We start from the raw sequence: 22,527 nt of genomic DNA on the forward strand, positions 1-22,527 counted from the left end.
CCTCATGATTTTATTATCCTCCTTAAGGTCACCCCATCAGCATCCAACATTCCAGGGAAAATAGCCCCGGTCCATTCAGCCTCTCCCTTCAACTCCAGCAACATCCTTGTCAATCTTTTCTGAATGCTTTCAAATTTAACACCATCTTTCCTATAGCAGGGAGACCAGAATTGAATGCAGTATTCCAAAAGTGGCTTAACCAATGTCCTGTGCAGTCACTACATTACACATCCCAACTCCTATACTCAATGCACTGACTAATAAAGGCAAGCATACCAAACACCAAACACCTTCTTCACTATCCTGTCTGCTTGGAAACTCCACCTTCAAGGAACTGTGAGCCTTCACTCCAAGGTCTCTTTGATCTGCAACACTCCCCAAGACCCTACAATTAAGTGTATGAGTCCTGATCTGATTTGCCCTACCAAAATGCAACACTTAACTCCAAGAACTCCGAGTTGAAGGGAAGAGACATGAAAAAAAATCTCATAGCTGTGTACTATGCTGTGATGACCCCAATCCTAACTGAAAGACCATGTTTGGACCCTACAGATGTCTCTGTGATGCACACCATCGTCAAATAGCTACTGAGGGTCAAATGCTAATAATGGCCACCTGGGCAAGGTATTGAAAAGGTGATTGTTACTTGTGGAATCATACTGGCTGAAAGTGTGTAAGAGATGGAAGGAATAGAACACGAGTGAACAAACCTGGCTTTAAAACAATGTCATAGGTACTTTGAATTGGGTGAGTAACAGTAGATAAGAAATCCTGTAAAGCTGCCATTCTGCTTTAAACTATTTGTATCTCCTCCTACTACCTGGAGCACCAAGGACACAGCTAGGCAACAAAACCTTCTCCATATAAGGGGATGCATGGTTTTCATCCAATCAAAAGAAAGCATTGATTATCCGAGGTGAAGTGAGTCATTAGCCTTCAGAATAGAATCATATGGTAAGAAATGAGGAAGAGGTCAGAGGTTAGATATTTTTCAGAATGCACAGCATATTTCTCTACAGTTGATTGGGAAAGGAAGAGCAAGAAGTTGGCTGAGATCACTAAATATTATTAACCCTTCAGCTCAACTTCAGTGAAATATAAAACTGACACAAAATCAGACCATAACTGTTCGATGTTTTCACAATTAATATTGCTGTGGGGTCATCTACTGAGGCTGGAGGCTGGAGGCTGCAATTTCTGTAGGGTGGTATTATTTAGACAAAGCTAATTAGTTTTCTCAAACAGCTATAATTCCAATCACAGTTTACTGTACTAACTGTGTTAAGTCCTGGTTTATAAGCTTCAGGGGCTAACTTGTTTCTGTTTTTATTTGCCTTTCCATTTCAAATGACTAAAATCATTCTCTACTTAAAAAAATCAAAGAGAGCTTCCTCCGCCACATATGCATTTGACTTTGGAATGTTTAAGCTGAATTACATGGCAGTTTCTTTCTTTTTCTTCATATTAAAAATGACACTGTTTGGGAGCTTGACTTGACTTGGTGCCAACAGAAATGAGGGCTGTGAGAGAATGAGTATACATTCCAAGAAACCATGATGGAAAATTACAACACAACTATGACTTTGGTGTTGCCTGCCAGAATTAAAATTAGCATAACATTCGCAATTTGATGGACAAGTGTTGTTTTTTTCCTACAGTTTGGAGGGTGAGTAGAATTGGCCATCCCAACGACCAAGATTGGCACCAGCTCCTGACTAGTAAATGAAATGTGACAGGAGAACCTGCACAGGAAAAAACAGAATTTTTAAAAGCTATAAATTGGTTTCTGCAAATGTAGGGCTGACTACCTCCTTATTTGGAAAGGATACAACTTGGGCATTTTCCCAAAATTTGACTAAGCAAAACCAGTGGATCAGTAGGCTTAGTGTACCATAGGACTTTGCCCATGGTTTGACAATTGAAGATTATGTAGGTTGCCCATTATGCCCACCTTAAAGCAGGTAAAGATTACACTAATAGACAATGCAACGCAGCTAAAACTAGCCAACAAATTAGAAAACAGAATAATGATTACACAGAAGCGGAAATATACATCATGATGCTGTTGATAACAACATTTCAAAAACAATGAATAAAAATCAGTACCCTGTGGTTTAAAATATCGCCTTCAGGACAATAATTAGAAAGGTCTTTGGAAAAAGCAACCTTTCAGGCTTCACAACAGCATGTTTGTTAATAAGTGCACCTTTGACAAGCACACAGAGTTCTAATGCTCACCCAGTGACTGAAATAGACTGGACAAAGACTAAGACATATTGAGGATAGACTGTAATTTTTATGTCAGATCAAACTGAGCTGAATAAAATCTTGCCAATGGAACAACTTCAAAACAAAAGGGGTAATCAATTAAATCACAGAATTTTAACACTCTGCCCTCCTTTAAATCTAGTCTCTTGCATGGCATTAATTTTTATCGCTTCACCATTGGCGTTGTGTCCTAAACGCTCGACCCAAACTGTCTGAAGCTTGCTTTGTGTGGCTCAATGTCAAATTTTGCTTTGTAGGAATTAGTGAAAAGCCTTGGGACAGTTTATTGATATGTTCTACATAATCCTATTCTGGGTTGTTATTCGCATCTCTGGAGTAGGTGGGATTGGAACCTTGGTCTCCTGGCTCAGGTGTAGGGACACTCTCACTGCTCCACAGAACGTTTTTCTCTTTTTGCAGTATATTCACATAAGTTGTTGCTGTTGTCAGGAAGCATGCCTTTTGACTCATCACACTGTGCAGGCTGTGTTATTCATTTCCTCTCATAAGCTATCATAGATGCTATAGAGGACTTGATTAAATGTTTTTGTCTCACTAACCCTTTTATTTGTTTATTTTTTAATGACATATAGACATCACTGGCTGAGCCAGCATTTATTACACTCTAGCTGTTGCCCAACTCAACACATGTTCCTCAGAATATGTTGCCAAAATAAACATTAATTGGTCATTTTTTTTCCAATTGCTGTTTGTTCAATCCTGCTGTGTACACATTGACAATCAAATTTGCCTTGATGTAATTGCCCAGATTTTGCCATCAGTGGTGAAGGAATAGCAGACAATTAGAGTCATAGAGTCATAGAGATGTACAGCATGGAAACAGACCCTTCGGTCCAACCCATCCATGCCGACCAGATATCCCAACCCAATCTAGTCCCACCTGCCAGCACCCGGCCCATATCCCTCCAAACCCTTCCTATTCATATACCCATCCAAATGCCTCTTAAATGTAGCAATTGTACCCGCTCCACCACTTCCTCTGGCAGCTCATTCAGGTCTTGTTACCGGCCTGTCCTCAAACTTTCTTTGGATAGAATTGTATTTATTTGGTTTCCCTAATAGTGTGTAGAGTTAATATGGTTCCAGGCCCCAGACTCAACCCATGGTGTGTTCTAATCTTGGCAGGGCAACTGCTGCCATTCTCTAGTTATTCTCAGTGGTCAGTGATTCCTTTGGAAAGTGTCTGCATGTGGCCATTTCTGTGTAAGTAGTGTCAGGTTTGGCTATGATGCCATCTAGGATTGGCTAGCTGGCCAAAACTGAATGCCTTGGCTCACAATTCACAGCATTTGGACGAGACCTAGAGAGCTGCTAGAGTTTGTGAAAGCAAACTCTGCATGTAGGGCCTTGAAAGGAGAGAACATTTAAATAAAAACAGGAAGCTGCCTTATGAGTGCCTTGCATTTATTTTTTATTGGGAGGGTTGAGGTGTAGAAGGATAACAAACATTAAGGGAAAATTTCATAACATTGACCAGATTTTGAATGGAATTTTTTTTTACCTCGGATTGGAACACAGATTGCTTCATGTTTCATTGGAATGGAAGTGAAACTAATTTGTTGGTGTTGTGACCACTGATCTGTGCCAAAATAGTTTTGTTTTGCTAAACTCAGCTTGGGGAAACTAAGCCTGGCTGTGTTTTTTTGGTGTTTTCCACTTTCTCATGTATTCTGACACTTGTTTTGGCCAATTGATCCCAGCTGCAGTGAAATCTATTAAAGCATCCACATAATTAAATTCAGGACTACACACCCAGCCATCAAATTATTCGCTTTTATTCTAACTTCATTGTAATGTTTTATAAGCAGCCAGAAAATTTCAGCGAACAGTGCACATTCTGCTCACAATCCAGGGTGAATAATAAAAAATAGCCACTCAAAAGTGTCTTGCTTGGGCTTTTCGAGGATAGTGGTTAATTCACTGGACTCATAATCCAAAGGCTTGGGCGGATGATTTTGATCAATTCTGGCCCATCATCCTTTGAGAAGGCGTTGTAATCATGTGCTGTAGGCACACCTACAGTGCTATTAGCAAGTGACTTCCAGGATTTTGACCCATCACGAGTGAAGGAAGAACGGTTGTTCCAAGTCAGGCTGGTGTGTGCCTTAATCTTACAAACTTACATATTTAAGTGAGCAGGGTGGAGATGCTATATTTCTGTCATGCGTCATGGGGGAGAGAGAAGACTGCATTGCTGTCCTATGTGACTTAGTTTGGCAGGATTTGCTGCTGAGACTTACAGTCAATACCAATTTTGAGCTGGTCTCTAATCATAGCATTGTAGCAATTCATAAAAATATGTTCCCTGGAACCCTGTATGCTAAAAGGCACAGGTACATCTGAGTACTGTGCAATACCATTTTATGATAGCAATTTGCAAAGTATGGAACACAACTAAAGGTGAGGAAAGCTGACAGCTTAACTTATCATGTAATACAACATTGACTCTGCCATTCCCTACCTGTAGATTGCAATCTCACCCTTATATGTAAGCATTCTTGGCTCAGTGTTCATATTCTCAAGGGACATTTACTGTACTTTCATATTATCGTAAACTGATAGTTGCTGATGACACTATCACGCCGTAATGTTGTGACATAGGAGGGATGGGAACTGAACTACACAGAGTCATCAAAATTCTTCAATCTATGTATCATGAAAGGAACACTGTCATTAAAGGCAAAGCATTATTTTATAGTTTATTTATAGGAGTATGTAATAATGTAACTGACAAGATGCAATTTCCTGTGGGTAAGCTACATGTGTCGATTACGCCCATTTGTACATCTATTTTGCCAACGCCTAGTTACAATCATATTTCCTGTCAATTGCATTAAGATATGCCTACACATAAAGTTGAACACAAATAATTGGGACCCAAGGAAAGCACTACATTCACGCTGTATGTTCAATTTTTATGCCTGCTAATTAAACATTTAATGTTTTTGATTCTCTTTCATGCACAAGAGGCAGAGTGGGTAGATTAAACTGGTTAATTCATTATAATTTGCCCAAATTCAGCTAAAGTAGTGCAAAAGGTCTAGGAGTTTCAAATGCATATTACACCCAGTGCCAGGCAAGTTTCAGTGATTTTTTCACCCTAGTTTGAAGGAACAGCCTGCTGCGAACGTGGTCTCCCCACTATGCACTATTGAATTAATAGCCGTCATGGAATTTTCATTAATTATACTATTTGTGGCCCTTTTAGATTGTTTTTAAAATCAAGTTGTTCTTTTTTGATGTAAAGACGGAATTTTTTAATTTCTACATATTTTTGTGGATTGAAATAGATTAGATTAGATTAGATTAGATTACTTACAGTGTGGAAACAGGCCCTTCGGCCCAACAAGTCCACACCGACCCGCCGAAGCGCAACCCACCCATACCCCTGCATCTACCCCTTACCTAACACTACGGGCAATTTTAGCATGGCCAATTCACCTGACCCGCACATCTTTGGACTGGGAAAAGGACTGTTTTAAAACTAAGGATTTTTGATGAATTGCTGTAGCTTTTAAAAGTCAGTAACCTGACAGAGTGTAAGCACAGTTGACGTAGCTGCATGTTCAAGCAGACGTGGAATCAATCTGCAGATGAGCTAGAACCAAACAGCATGACGAATGGAGGTTTCGCTGGCAACAAGTAGCTGATTGGTCTCTGGATTAGTAGCCAGTTGTCGATGAAAAAGGCCTGCGCCTGCCGACAACTATGTGATTGGCTCCCAGGCAGATGAACATCTTATTGCTGTGAATGTTTTGGGAAGAGAGTTTGGACCTCTTGAGGAGAAGCAACTATTTTTGCTCTGCTGTAAGGGCCACCTTAAGCCTGAAGAAAGCCAGTTGCTGTAAGCTGTGGCTTTTAACCTCTAAATCAGAGACCTTATATGTGTGAAACAGCCACCCTGTACCTTCTATAAGCAAGTGAAAGTATCTGCAGAAGGGGCATCCAGGAGCAGCATCACCTAACAAGCCAAAATGAACACCTCAGTGGACCCTGTGAATAGGAATCATTGAATTGCTTTCCCAGTCCTCTCCTCTATCATAATATCCGTGCATTTTTCTCTGTCTAATTTTGTTCGTATGTCTGTTTAGAGTGGAGTTTGTTGGGAGATAAGAGTTTTATATACTAATGACTTGCAATGTTTATCTGTAATTAGAATCTATTTATCTCTGATGAATAGTCATTGTTACATACAGAAACCTGGTCTGTTTTTTTCTGACAACCTGAATCTGGAAGATGTGCTTTTTTAATATCTTTAAATTTCGTGATGACTTTGCGAATAACGAGGCTTGATTTCTAGTGTGGGCCCCACAGTGAATAATAATAAAATAGGTGGGATTTATTAAAAAAAAAAGAAATTGGCTAATGTGCGTTAATGAAACCAGTAAATGCTACTGTATTCAATGCCATATTCAGTTATTTAAAATCAGCATACTCAAAGATGGACTACAATATCATTATAAATTCTTACATATTGCAATATTTTGCAATAGGCCCACCTACATAGAGCTGTGTTAATAAAATTGCGTCAGGTTACCACTCTTAAAGAAACAAAATAATGTTTTTAGCTCAAGAAAGAAAGGTATATTGTTTTAACCTAGCCTCTTTGATTCATGAAGCATTTTATTTATGATTTTGCAAGTTAGTTTGAATGAAACTTAAAGCATATTGGGAAATAAAATTAATTTTGAGCACAATTTGTGCCCACATTATAAATTTAATCCCGAGGGGAAATTCTAGCACGTTTCACTACTCGCAACCGTGAAACGTTTTCCAATTTTAATACTGCCACAATAATGTAATTGAAGAAACAAATTAGACAGTATCTCATTGTGGATAGCTGGATGCGAAAATGCTCAGTGAAACACAAGGAACCTGATTCAGTTTCTCACATGCCTTAAAGTTTTGCTGTTCACTTGATACCTGCTTTGAACCAGGGCAATTTCCAGGAGGAAATTTGAGTATCCAGCACTTTATCTTGTGAACAAATCTTTATGATGATCCCAGCACAAAAGAGTGTGGAAATTTTGAAGGAGCATAATTATATGTATATATGTTACATGTATGTAAATAATTACGTATAGGTTTAGTACTGGTGGATCTTACTGTGCAAGCCAAGGGTAACCAGAAATTAAATATGTATATAATTATGAACTATGTATAAAGTACTGCACAAAAGTTTCTTTGATTTATACACTGGGTATTTGCATCTTGCTTTGATTAATGTCTCTGAGCCCACGTAAACAGGAAATTCCACACCATTGTTTCCTGTGCTATGACCTGATAATTTTAAACTTTCATTTTAATCAGAATCTCATATCTCTTCCTACTCTTCTCTTCCAAATCTCTGGATTCGCAAACCCATTGTGATGCTGTCATTTTGAATGAAACACAAAGTTATATTTTTAAGCATGCTGAAATATTTAAAACAATCTTTTTGACTAACAAAAGAATGATGTGTAAACAACACCACAATTAATTCAGGTGAATGGATTCTTGACTCAGCATACTGTCACAGTGAATATTCTTCCTCTTGCAATGCAACATTCAATGCAACAGATTAGATGACACAGGGTAAGCCAAGTCATATCAATTTACATGGCATTTACATGTGCCCTTTACACCACTGCACTGTAAGAACCAAGAACAAAGTAACAAGCAGCAGGCACTGACTTTAGGCTAACAGTGAATGATGATTAAACCAGGCCTGGGAGTTGCTGAAATTCCTATTAGGTGCTGGAAATTGCTCAATTGCAAATGTTATTGAAACATGTTTTGAGACTGCAGCCACCATAGATGAGGATAACTATTTTAAGTAAAAAACACCCCACATTATAATCTTGTTTCATTTCTCCAGTGTCTCCAAAGCAACTGCAAACCTGTCCACCTGTCTCAGCATCACAGCAACTTCACAATCTTTTTGGAATTATTTTGGTTCCATTCAACTTTCTGGGAAAATGGATCAGACACATTTTCCAAGTTGTTATCGAAGCCCTTTAGTTTGCATGGAATTAGTCTGTTGGATTTTACTGTGCAAGCCAAGGGTAACCAGAAAGTAAACATGCGATGTTCATTTTGGTCTGCTGTCACATAAAGAGTTATTTTTAAGACCATGGCTTTGTGGTGACTGATTTTAGTGAATGCAGCAAGTTCAGATTGTGTTTGTTGTCAACCATATTTGAGATTGATATGTTGTAATTCGGCTTCATTGGCTCTTGTACAATATAAACCTGGTATTTATTGGAATGTTGTTCCATTAGGTTTCATCAGCAGTGTCCAAAGAAAGGGTTCTTACTATAATTAGTATATTACACACAGGAACGTCCTGAATGCTCTTGAATTGTATTTTCAGTTTTGAATTGGCTATGATTTCTTTAAGTGCCTTGTGTCCATTAAATTTAGTGAATGTCAACCTTCTTGGTTTCTAATGATTTTTCTCTTGTGGTACATGCTGGACAGTGTGTGGATAATGGGAATGGTGAGGACAGTGCCAGGCTTGGTTTAATGTTTTCAAGAGCTGCAAGAGCTGCATAGGTAACTGAGACTCACTGAGTAAAGAATGGATACCTTCGACAAGATACCGGGAAAAACATACCCTGGAAAGCATCAGTGTCTTCATTACAGCAAGGAACGGAGGCTTGCCAAACAAAGAGACCTTGGGCTGCAGATTCATACTTCCTTGAAAGTGAAGTCACAGACAATAGTGAAGAAGACTTGAGGTACTCTTGCCTTTATTGGTCAGTGCGTTGAGTATAGAAGTTGGCAGGTCATTTGCAGGACATTGATTCGGCCACCTTTGGAATACTGTGTTTAATTTTGGTCTCCCTGCTGTAGGAAAGATATTGCGAAACTTGAAAGGGTTCAGAAATGATTCACAAGGATTTTGCTAGGATTAGGGTTTTGGGGGGTTGGTTGAGCTATAGAGAGAGGTTGAATAGGCTGGGGCTGCTTTCCTTGGAGTATCGGAGGCTGATGTAGTGACCTTATTAAGGTTTATAACATCATCAGGAGCATGGGTAGGTCAATAGCCAAGGCCTTTTTCTTAGGATAGAGAAGTCCAAAACTAGAGGGTTGAAGGTGAAAGGGGAAAGATTTAAAAGTTACCTAAGGGACAACTTTTTCATGCCGCGGGAGCTGCCAGAGGAAGTGGTGGGGGAGACTGGTACAATTACCACATTTAAAAGGCATCTGGATGGGTATATGAATGGGAAGGGTATAGAGGAATGTGGACCAAATGTTGGCAAATGGGACTGGATTAATTTAGGATATATGGTTGGCATGGACTAGTTGGACTGAGGGTCTATTTCCGTGCTGTACATCTGTATAACTCTATGACTCTGTGCTGGTTCCAGTCAGCCTACACAGCAGTATAAATCTTAACTGAGATACCAGTTGCTATGCTGAGGAATCTACACACGAGTGCCCTATATTGGCCATGTTCCAGACCCTCTGTTGATGTCCATGTTTCTTCAGGAGAAGGGTGGGAAGTTTGCAAGGGGGTTAGGAGTAGGGGGCAGGTGGCAAGAAGAGTAACTATAGAAACTGTAAAAGAAAATGGATAAGTCTAGTCTTAACTATTCAGACTGCGGTAAAACACGGCACATATGTAATCAAATTTAGTTTTGCATCTAACTGCAAATGTTTTCTCAAAGTCTCACTGTAAGAAGCTGAAAATGTTATATTTTAATTAGGTTACCCTCACTGAGTAGCTTCCTTTTTCTGTGTTTTTTTTAAAACATGCACACAGCAGCTCTCCATATGTCACGCTGACATATGAATAAGTCTAGGGTTGAGCTTCCTGAACTGTAATAACCAAGGCCAGTTTAACTGCAAGCAGAGATTTTTTGTGGTGTTTGCTTTATCAAGGCTGAGGTGTGGTCATTTATACAGCAGTCACTATGGCTTTACTGATTTTATTTGGAAAGTGAAATATAAAACAGATTTCATAGTGAGGAATACCCAAAGGAATCAACCATGTGTTCTAGTAAAGAAAAACTTAAACAAAATACAAATTAAAACAACATGTTCTGGTTTGTGAGGTGACCTCAGTCTTGAGCACTTGCACTGTTGCCCAGGTTCACTGTTTAACCCATTGCATTCTGTTTTTCTCTTCTGGCATCATATTTAGGAAGATGAAGGAAAATAGCTCTTTTTACCAAGTTAATTTGGTTGCTAGCTTCCTGCAAAACACTGAAGTTTTCTCACAGAAGTTTTCACCTAATCCCACTTCCATCTTCACCTTTTATAAACTGTTACTTTTTGAATAATCTGAAGAGTTATGCGTTTCCTTTTAAACTGTGGTGGGCTCAGATCCCATCAAAGGTTCTCAATGTCAGATTATTGTTCACTTTGTATTGTGCCCATTCATAAAGGGGTCAAAGACCCAAAAGGCCCAGCCTACCTTGTTATCCTGGAAAGGCAAAGCATCTCAAACATTTGAACAACAGGTTAGGCAAGCGTGCCATGCTGCTCCTGAATAGTGGCTTCACAAGTGCTATTTTCCACAAACAGTCTAAAAAGAAATTCTAAGCAAAAGTGAGGACTGCAGATGCTGGAGATCAGAGTCTAGATTAGAGTGGTGCTGGAAAATCACAGCAGGTCAGGCAGCATCCGAGGAGCAGGAAAATCGATGTTTCAGGCAAAAGCCCTTCATCAGGATACATTGTCCAAAATGTCGATTCTCCTGCTCCTCAGATGCTGCCTGGCTGGCTGTGATTTTCCAGCACCACACTCTCAAAAGTCAAAACTTAGTTCACCTACACTCCTAAAAACAACATATAGTCATGCACAGGCATCCATTCTCTGCAATCAAAAATAATATCTTCAAGTCTTGTATCTTTCTTAAACTATCCATGAATTTGGGGAATCTTTAGCTCTCATTGCTTCTCTAGAGCAGAGCCCCAACCAATTACAGTTGACTTGCCAACCAATCAGCACCCTTTCTCCTGAAGTAGAAATTGTTCCGTTTGAAAATTAGTATTCTTACCTTTGTCCTAATGAGAAGCTTCAGTAACAGATTTCTTTTCAGTTATTTTTCAGAAAGCAAAGCAGAAATTAAGAAATTTTGTACGGAACATTGCAAAACTTCTTGACTTGCCAGAACATCAATCCAGTGCATTTCTATCTCACATAATGAAAGAGAAGTCTCATATACACACATTTTGCTGCAGAAATGCTACAGTTAGTAATAGCTTTATTAATTTTTGTGACCCTTTAACAGATGTACAACATATGAATTGAATTAGTAATTTCCTATGAATGTGCAACTCAACTCACTCACTCAGTGATTGTGGAAAATACAGAAGCAGTTTTCCTTATTTGGACTTTGCTTGCAGAATGTTTGTTCCTGTTCAATGAATCCAGTCAATCTGAGGGAAACTATGCAGACAATGTGCCAAATACAACAAAAGGGGACCTCAGAGAATGTTGCATTGCTGCATTTGATTTAAACCAGTCACTACGTTACAATACATTGTGCACAATTTAAAGAAGGAGTATTGTAAAGTTGTTGCAAAGCCTCTGCAAAAACACACCAGATGATTTCTGCTAAGATAACTATGAATTAAGTGATGCACTGTCTACTTTATTTCTGCTGCCGTTTTGTGACAATTCTGATTTCAGCCGATTTCGAGTGAGTTGCAGACTCTTCTGTAAACCTGGCTCGTCCAAGTCATAGATGGGCATTAAATGCCAAATACATTGCATATGTAAGTGGGCAAGTCATCGACAGCACTCACTAATCCTCTGAAATGGACTGCAACTTCAGGATGTTAAGCATATGCAGCTCAACAGGGAAACGCTGAGATTGCAGTCTGACAGCACTCCAACAAAGGCCATACATCTACCATTCTCATTTGACTGATTAAATGAAAGCGCTAATTGGTGTAGTTATTATTACACTCTGGATTGTTCAGCAAGTTCTGCTGAATTACGGTGTCACATATAACAGTAGATTTCTTTATTCTGGGATTTTGCAAACGTGGACTGGTTGAACGTTGCCTAATAGGCTAGCTATCAATGGAATCAGTGAGAGGTTTGACTTGCCTGCTATCACATCACTGTTAGAAACCCTTTCAAGAACTATACCTGGTCATATCAAGTATGTGTAGACTTTCAAACAAAGGTGTTTATAAAATCTAAAGACCAACAAACCTGATGCAGAAAACAAACTTGATTATGATGAAGTGTTGCGACAGAGGTCTTTTGATGCATTGGGTAATGTCTCTGCTGAGAGTAAACACTCCTGTTTCAAGTCCTACTTCAACACTGATGGACATGAAAGGTGTGTGCATGGCGTAGTATATCCTTCCAGACAAAACTATGCACGGTGATAAAGAGCAAGAGAGACACTTGGTTAAGCATGTGCTGGAAAGAAAATTAGAGCCTCAACCATCACTCTTTATATCTCTGGACTTTAACATGCATATCGCCACAACAACCCTTGGGAGGCCACTTGGATGGAAGGCTGGTATGGATCAGATTGGTGCCGTAAGTATAGTGTTTGCCTGCTAGTGTTTTGAGGACCTGTCTCCTTACCTTACCTTACCTGTGGTGATGGTCATGGCGCTGTGTGGTAGATTTGCCTTTGAACTGGCAACTGAAGGAAAAGAAAGAGCTGTTAAATGATTGAATAGTTAATTATTAAGATCACTTTAAAAATGATTATTTATAAACATATAAAATTCTAACAAGCTGGACAGACTAGATGCAGTGAGAATAATTTTCTTGTCTGGGAGTCTAGAAGCAAGGGGACTCAGTCTCAGAATACAGGATAGATTATTCAGGAACATTTCTTCACTCAAAGGGTAGTGAAACTGCAACTTACTGATCACAGAAACTTGCGGAGGCCAAATCACTGAATGTATTCAAGAAAGAGAGAATTTTGTTTTAGACTTCAAAACGCATCGGGTGGGGTGGGGAGGAGGGGAGGGTGGTATGGGGAGAGAGTGGTAATTTGGCATAGAGATAGGAATCCCCCATGGTTACAGTGAATGTTAGAGCAGATTCAAAGGGCCGAATGGCGTATTCCTGCCCTGATTTCTATGTAGTGAATTTTTAAAAAATACATAACTTCTCCTTGCACCCCATAGGCTTCTCCAAGCCTTAACTTGCTCTGTTTTTAAAAGTAATTCCATTTTAATCCTTGTAGCTTCCCATTTGGTGTAAAAATCCTATCATGGAGTCAGCTGTTTGACACCCCGTCAGTTTCACAGTGTGGATCCCCAGTAAAAAGCATTACTGTTAGGTTTTGTCCCATTGCACAGCACTGATCTGACATTTTCTTGGCAGCTCTCTCACAGTCAGTGGCGAGGGTCCTTGTGTCACTACTTTCCACAAATTCCAGTCCATTATTCCTTCACAAATTCCACGGAATCAAAGCTGTCAGTCAAAGGTCAGTGGTCACCAAGTAACCAGATTACTATTTGATGAATAGTTTGTTCAATAACATTTCAATAAATGGCCAGGGGAACATTTTTAAACAAAAATACAGAGCAGAAATCAACAGACTCATGTGACCCAAAAATGGAATAATTAGTTTTGAATGGTAATTACAGGGAGGAGAATCAACTCAATAAATTGTGCAGTATGAAAGAAATGGGTTTTTGGAATGAGCATAGGAAAGGCAGAAACACGCATAAAAGGTGATCCAAAGGCTAGAGAGATTTAAAAGAACAGCTGTAAATGAAATTGTCAGCACTATTATAGAAAATATTCTGAATGATTGTTTCTTCCATTTCTGCTGAACAGAGTTGACCAAAATAAAATTAACGCCAATTAAATAAAGGCAGGGAGTCTCGGAGAGGTTCCAGACAGATAAACTACCAGTAAGAGAAGTTATTTGTGCCTGAATTCAGGAATAAGCTTCAGGAGAACATTGGTAAAACATTGAAAATCATTTAAGGACTCACTGAATAGTGGGGAGCTACCAATTATGGAAATAGGTATGAATGTAGATTATTTAGAAAAGGAAATTGAATGGACGCAGGCAAGTCTTACAATTCTGTATGAAATACTGGCCTCAAATATCATTATTAAATGTGATGACTATCAACATAATAATCAAGTAAACATTAATCAGAGGCATGAACTGCTTCGACCTCTGAGTGAGGCTGATGCTTGGTGCACTATACTTAGACTTCCAAAACACCTTTAGTTAAAATTTTTCCTGGAGCTTCAGAGGCTAAAGCTTGAAGTGGTTTATAAAATCACAAGGGGCATGGATAGGGTAAGTAGACAAAGTCTTTTCCCTGGGGTGGGGGAGTCCAAAACTAGAGGGCATAGGTTTAGGGTGAGGGGGAAAAGTTATAAAAGAGACCGAAGGGGCAACCTTTTCACACAGAGGGTGGTACATGTATGGAATGAGCTGCCAGAGGACGTGGTGGAGGCTGGTACAATTACAACATTTAAAAGGCATCTGGATGGTTTCAGGGGGAAATGGGCCAAGTGCTGGTAAATGTGACTAGATTAATTTAGGATATCTGGTCGGTATAGATGAGTTGGACCGAAGGGTCTGTTTCCATACTGTACAATTTTATAACTCTGTGAGTTTGGGGATCAAGGTTAAACCATGAGAATAGATACATAATTGTTTGAAGAGTAAAAAATAACTTGTTAGAATATTTTGACTGAGAGGAACACACTGAGAGGGATCCCTCAGGACCTGATGTTTGCGCAACTACAGTTTCTAATTAACACAAATAAGCTTGTCGCAGAAGCACAATGAAAAGTGATCCAAGTTGCCAAATGATTCAAGACCAGGAGGAATGGTGGGATCCGAGGAAGGAGCTCAGAAAGAATCAAATAAATAATTTATGTTCGTAGTGAGGTGTCAGTTATGATATTGAAGAGATTGCATGTCATCAATGTTTTAATGATTCAACTTGTGCCTTTAAATATGAAATGTCCATGAACACTATTTATTGTCGTGTTCTTACATGATGTGATGACAGTCTCCATGCACTCATGAGCCAACATGTTTTTGCAGTGTCGCCTGAGTTTTCTATATTTTAGCTGGCTTGTTTGAGTAATTTCAAATATATATTCATTATCTTGTGTGGAAAGAGAATAATTCCACTTGCTATTCATCAACAATGATTGCCATAAAGCTTCCAATTTCTTAATCATTGTTGCAGGGTTTATCCTGAATACTCACAGCTTTCAATTTAATTAGTAGCTTTTCATGGGAAGTTGAGGTACCATGTCACAGAATAGTCTACTTGGGTTACCACATCCTCATGGCTGTGGGGGAGGTTGGTCAGACAGGATCCGTGTTGAGCGCTTTGAATGAGGCTACTGTTATATAGATAATCTTCAAGTTTGTTCCTGATAATCATTTCTATTATTTTACTTGGAATAGAAGTAAGACTGATGTGTCTGCAGCTGCCTATTTCTAAATTGTCACCCTTTTAATTATAGCTATCGCATTAGCCTGCTCTGATCTAGAGATACCTTCTCAATGTCTAATGACTCCTTCGTGATGGTTGTCAGTGATGCATAAATCTCTTCCTGACTGTCTGCCTGGGATAAATATCAATTACTCTCTAGATTTGTTTGTGTTCAGCATAATTAGCCTGTCTGGGATTTCCAACGAATTTATAATGGTTATTTGGGATATGCCTATTTTGAAGTGAGCAGCAGTCTTGGTAGTGTCATTTTTCAGAAGAAATGTTAAACCACAGTTGCAGCTCTGCTAAAGGTAAAGGATCCCACAATACTTTTCAAACAACAGAGAAGCTCTTTTGGTATCCTAGCCAGCGTTTAGCCCTCAACCAGCACCTAACTCAGATGATCTGGTTGTTTGTTTTAATTGCCATGCACAAATTCACTAGCTGCCTTTCCAAAATTAAAGAAGCAACTATACTTCAATTGCTCTTAATGGCTCAAAAGCATTTTAGGATGTCCTGACTTTATGACACTCAATAAATGCAGGTACTTTCTTTCCCAGATTGGTTAATTTTATAGCTTTCTACCATGAACAAGACAAACCTTTTAGAACTCTCAGAGGACCCTGACTGTCCCAGGCAAATGGTGGAAGAGGGGCAATTTAAAGTTTGTTGTTCCTTTTTTGAGCCTGAGGCAGCAAAGTTTTGTTTAATTTACTCTTCTCCCTTCTTCTATTCAAATTCTTTTCTGAGGTGAGCCAAAGGTCCTGGTTTCTGATGCCCAGTTTTGAAAGAAGCCCACAACAAAAGGTGAAATCAAAGGTCACATTGATTAGGAAAACAGGCGGAACACTGCTTCATTATTCCATCCACACATGTAAGCACTCAGGAAATTAAGGAAGACAGGATAAGAGAAGAAATACATTATAAATGACAAGTTTTTGTAATTTCAGAAATACTGAAGTCTGGTCATGTGATTTACAACTTTCTGGATGTCAGTGTCCAATAATAGTTTCTTTGGTGATTTCATCCCGGTGGATAGCGATCTTATCGGTAAACCGAAGGCTTCTTTCCAACAGCAACTTGGAATGGAAGAAACAAAGTATCCAAGGTTAGGCAGCCATCTCAGGTTAGAATCCTGCTCCAGCTCTCCAGGCATCACAGCAAATGACTTCGAATCTCAGAATTCTATATGTCAACAATTCAACAAATTCTGATCCATTGAAATATTACTACTTAATATTTCCCTTTGTTCAGAGCTGCCTGGAAACAAATAGTCCATCTCCGAGTCCTTTGTGTCAGTTTTAGCTAAAATATCTATATAATGTGTGTGTGGGGGTGGGGTGGGGGGGTGGGGGTGGTGTTCAGAAGCTTCTGGAAATATAATCATGTGATCAGCCCCAGTTACTTTATGAGTCCAGCAACATTGTCCATTTTGAAAAGGAATAGAATCTGAATATGGAAATATAGGTGGGAATACCTTTTCTTTGGAGTTTATCTTCATGGCCTCTATCCAAGACACTGTCATATCAAAATACCCTATGATTGTGGACTGCTGTCACTGAATTTAATCCTGAAGAAAGAACATTAGGCTGAAATGTTGAATAGCATCTCCCGTTCTCCAAAAGGATGAGCTTGGAGTTGACAAGGGAATTTAATTGAGTTGGGTTGTGGTGTGCCCAAAACTTGCCATGTTGTCAGCATCAGAAATAGGTCCTGGATGTGAGGTCCTAGCATTGATATTCCCATCCTGCTTTCAATTGAGGCCCTATTGTGGCCAATTAAGGTCCACTTAAGAGTCTTAGTTCACTATTACTGGAATTAACCCAGTTCCAAGAGGCCCTGTCACTCATGCAGTGTTCGTGGTAAAAGCAAGTCATCACCGAGATTGGGACAAGGGAGATATAATTGTAACCGGATCGAAGGACTGGAAATAGGATGGGGGTTGCCTGCTGAGACCCTTTACCCTGCTGTTGTTTCCAACCTTCAGTCCATGAATCTCAAGACTGCCACTCCTCTTTCCCCAAAGTCACTCTTCTGATTTCTGGGTCTTCCCAGAGCCTGGAAATCTGATAGTGCTCTTAGTTTTGCCAATGTTTGATTGGCATATAGTTTGCCAGGCCTTCCCTGGAATAGACATTGTGGATCTCTTTCCTGCTCTTTGCAGCACTTGCACCACCTCAACAAATTTCCACCCTTTAACTCTTTTTCTTTCCATAAATGTTGTTTTATTTTCTGTGCATTTTCTGTTTTTATTTCAGGCTTTTTGAATTCATAATATTTTGCTTTTGAGTCACTCCATTCCCTCAATATGTTGCCATTTTTATGTTGCCACAAAAATGCCAGACAATTACAATCTTCAATAGGTGATAACCTTTGACTTCATTGGTGTTACCATTGCTGAATCCTTCACTGTCACATCAATAATGGTTACCATTGACCAGAAACTGCACTAGACTAGCCATGTAAGTACTGCAGCTCTAAGAGCTATGAATTCTACAGAAGATAACTCATATCCTGACTCACCAAAGCCTATCCACCATCCACAAGGTACAAGTCAGGAGTGTAATATCTCCACTTGCCTGGCTGAGTGCAGCTCCAACAACATTCAAGAAAGTTGACACTGTCCAGAACGAAACAGCCCACTTGATTGATATCACATTCACAAGCATTCATTCCCTCCATACATAGTCACAGCAGGATGTGCCATTGACAACTCCTTTCAATTGTGTTCACTTCCATCCAGAAGAGCAAGGGCAGGGCACATCACCACGTGCAAGTCTCCCTCCAAGCTATTCACCATCCTAATGTGAAAATATATTTCTGTTCCTTCAGTGTCGCTGGTCAATGTTCTGAATTTCCTCCCTGTTGGCAATATCTGTCTACCAAACCAAATGGACTGCAGCATTTCAAGAAGGCAGCTCACCATCAACATCTCAAGGACAACTAGAGATGGACGATAAATGCTGGCCCAACCTATGAAGCTCACATCCCTAGAACAAATTTTAAAAATTACTTTCTGACTAGCAACTATTCATTTTATCCCGTCTGGCTTTCTAACTTCACTTCTGTGATGTTGAGCAATGGCTAGCACCTATTCCCTCACATAATCTTGGAGTTTTCAATGGGTATCCCATTTTTGTTATAAATATGAAGTTTATTATATTCTTATGTTTTGAGATTGTATCCTTAACTGAAGATACATTGAAGGAATAGAGGGAGTTAGCTGATGTGCTCTGAATTCTGCCTGACAACAAGCCTAGATGGATTGGTTGATTAAAAGTTAAAGGTTGTCTACTGGGACAAAAGTATGAGACGAAGATCTTTAGACCATGATAAGAGTGACTGGTCTGATTGTGGGTAGATTGTAAATCTCCAAATCTGACAGGGAGATGTTAGGAATATTAGGTTTTAAAATGGTTATACCTTGATCTGTCTGTGCAATTCCAAGATGCAGTGGTGTTGCCAACCTAGAAGTTAACATCTTGAGAAGTTACGACCATGATACAAGTCCCATGTGATTCATGTTGCAATGAAGATGAGTTTTGAGCAGTGAAGAGCCAGTAGCAACAAAAACACTATGAGTTAAGTGTTCTCTCCTGTTCCTGTTACTCTACTGCTGAAACGGGACTACATGACTCAGTGGAGAAAGTGAGGACTGCAGATGCTGGAGATCAGAGCTGAAAATGTGTTGCTGGAAAAGCACAGCAAGTCAGGCAGCATCCAAGGAGCAGGAGAATCGACATTTCGGGCATGAGCCCTTCTTCAGGAATTATAGCTGATTGCAGCTATAATATCAGAAAAATGGCAACAATATCTTTAAGGTACTAAAACATTCCAAGGTTTCATCTGTTCTATCATAAATGCATGGCCTTTTCTTTATCTGCTTTGAATTGCTCACCACAGGTTTTCAAAGGGAACTTATGAGCCTGCTGAGAGCCCATCATTCATTTCTACCTTCTTCCCAGGCACAGGATTGCCTTAATGTAAAATTGACCTGCATAATGATGTGCTGTCAGGTACTATTCACTTGTTTATTAATGAAGGGATTCCTCATTCATATAGTCCATTTCATTACATCTGGAAATCTAAATGTTTACATGGATCATTCATTTTGCCTTGGACATTGGGAAACCTACAGGTTGGAAGAATTGCTGTCACTAAATTCCATTTTGCACGAGAGAGTGGTCAATGTGCTTGTCTCAGTCAGCAAATCATCAGTGACAATTTTGGTACATCTACTATATACACTGCTGATTACCTGATGTTAAAAATGTCTGTATAGTGGGGAAGGAGTTGCAAACAGTGCGATAACCTGAAACGTCACAGATCACAGCAAATCAACCTTTAGTTGTATAAAGTAAAAGCATTGCAATGATCCAGTGAACTCTTTATTAAAACTTTCAGTCACAGCTCCTATTTTATTATAAATATGATGATAAATATATTTGTTTTCATAATTTGGTTTTTGATCAAGTTACTCTAAACACTGAAGCAGTAGTACCCCAAAGTAACAATGGAGCATTTCACAGGATGACTGGCATTGACTGTACTCATTAACTCTCAAACAGGACACTGCTTAGATTTCTTCTATGGTGTGCCCTAACTTACAGTAACACATTTACCAGGAAAAAGGTTTTATCCAAATAATACAGATCCAAGTTACAAAGTTTTCTGTAAAATGAAACAAATCAAACTAGGTTAACTATATAAATAATCCAGATATACAATTACAAATGAAAATATACAAAAACCTTGCACACAGATATGTATATGTGAAGTGGTAAGCCAAATCTGTCTAGCACAATCAAAGATAAATCTGAGTTGTCATATCACTGAGAAATTGTCTGTGGCTTTGGTGTTAGTGATCGGGGACAATAGAAATGTTATCAACAAAGTGCAACCATGATAGAGTTGTAGAAAATAAACTTGAGATATTCAAGAAATGTGTGCTGGACCCCAGATGTTTAAAGTATTTCTAATCATTTTGATTAATCCCATGAGCTGTGGTTACTCTTTTTTTCAATCTCCTGATAGTTTTCTCCCATTGCTTTCTTGGAAATAGAAATTCTTAACATGGTATGATTGTATTGACACTGGCAATCCTCCAGTACCTGGTTGAAGTGGCAATTTGTATAGTGGGGATGTGGGAGATACTTAACTATGAGTCTGAGATCAACAGACAAGTACATTCCAGCTGAAATGAATATCAGCATCAGAACTGGGAATGCTGGCTGAGTTCTGTATTGCAAGCTTATACTGTGTCAAAGCAAAGTTTTTTTTAAAGCATTTTTATTTAAAAAGAAATCACATTTTTGAGTCAATTTAGATTCTATTTGTCTTAGACTTAATTTATCTGCCATCATTATTAAGTAAAACAATCTTCTCTGTCAGTTACAGTGGATTTGAATCATGTTGGATTTTATAAAATGAGTAATATTCATAATTTATTTCACCTTTCTGTGCTATGCTGCTGCAATATCTATTCAATAGTCAAATAATCGTGTTACAAATAATGCTGATAACTACAAAACAATCAGTTAACATAAACTAGTGTAAGTTTGAAAAAAATCTTATCCCGTATTAAATATCAAAAAACAAAGTCCAAGAAATAAACATCCTTGAATGAGACAGTGATATCAAACGTATCAGCTATCAATACCTCATCAAAGTGATAAACATTTATATTGTGAGATTTTAAGTTGCTCCATATTACCAATTACAAATTGAAATGCTGGCTTTATCAAAGGGAATGAATCAACATTTGAATATCAATCTCTGCAGACAATCGTCCACTTTTGTTTTCTCTGTCCTTCAGGTTGATGGCAAGGAATACAGCTAGAGTTCTTATGTTCTACTGAGGCTGCTTCTATCCTTTAATATTCCCATAAAGTTGAATTGTCCACTTCATCAGCATCTGCCCTAAGTGTGCCTGCTTGATTTCCTCGCAGATACTTTTTGTTCTTTGCTTTGATAGCCAGTCGACCGTGATCTCGGAATTCTAAGTAAAAGTCTTCAGGAATGACACTGTCAGTACAGATTGTCCCAGTACTGGAAGTGTACCAGAACTTGCCATCAGAGCCTGTGAAGAAAGAACATGTGCTCAGGAATATGAGGACAGAGAGCTAGTGCCCATCAAACAATATTATAAAGACAACCATAAAAATTGATCTCCTCAATACACAATCCGACTTCATGTCTTTATTAATTGCACAACGTCACTCCTCATTGTGCTTTCCTTACAAATTTTCTGGTATGAGGATAGTGACGTCAATTTGTGGTTTAAAATTTCTCTAGATTAGTTTCCTTTACTTTTTCTTTTTTTAACACCTATGACTCGTGAAACATTTTGGCACTCTGAATGTGACTTCTCTATTTCTTCATCAGTCCAGGCAGTGGAACAATTAGTTAATTCTTTTAAAATTAACAATTCTTGAGGTGTGGCATCACTAACAATGCTGGCATCTTGTTCCCTGAAAATGTAGTGAGAGTCCATCTTCTTGAATTGCTGCAGAATCAGCTAGGAGTCATAGGAGACACACACCATGTCAGCATGGGACTTTGGAGATGTATGTGTCAGAGTGGGTAAGAATAGCAAGTTTCCCTCCTGAAAGGCATTAGTGAACAGTTGTGTTTTGAATTCAACAGCTTCATGGTCATTTTCTGCTGCCATCAGATATATATTTTTCAGCAGAATTAAAATTCTCAAACTGCCATGGTGGGATTTGAATTCATGTTCTCTGAACTACTCGAGTAAATAAAAGTCAAAACAATGGTACTTTTAAAAGCGTTAGGAACAGACAAAGGCAGCACACGGTCTGTGCAGGAGAGAGAAAGAGAGAGAGAGAAAAAAGAG

The 22,527-nt window shown here is 38.9% G+C and overlaps 1 protein-coding gene across 1 annotated transcript in view; it reads right to left on the bottom strand.

The window, feature by feature from the left end:
* Positions 1-21,382: 21,382 nt before the first annotated feature.
* fscn2b (fascin actin-bundling protein 2b, retinal) overlaps positions 21,383-22,527 on the bottom strand; it is a 44,221-nt gene continuing 43,076 nt past the window's right edge. Inside the window, exon 5 of the mRNA XM_060844510.1 lies at positions 21,383-21,753. Within this exon, the coding sequence (XP_060700493.1) occupies positions 21,548-21,753 (206 nt within the window). The 3' untranslated portion in view covers positions 21,383-21,547. The remainder of the gene's footprint in view (positions 21,754-22,527) is intronic.

The sequence above is a fragment of the Hemiscyllium ocellatum genome, chromosome 25 (genome assembly GCF_020745735.1).
Source record: "Hemiscyllium ocellatum isolate sHemOce1 chromosome 25, sHemOce1.pat.X.cur, whole genome shotgun sequence".
Taxonomy (NCBI): domain Eukaryota; kingdom Metazoa; phylum Chordata; class Chondrichthyes; order Orectolobiformes; family Hemiscylliidae; genus Hemiscyllium; species Hemiscyllium ocellatum.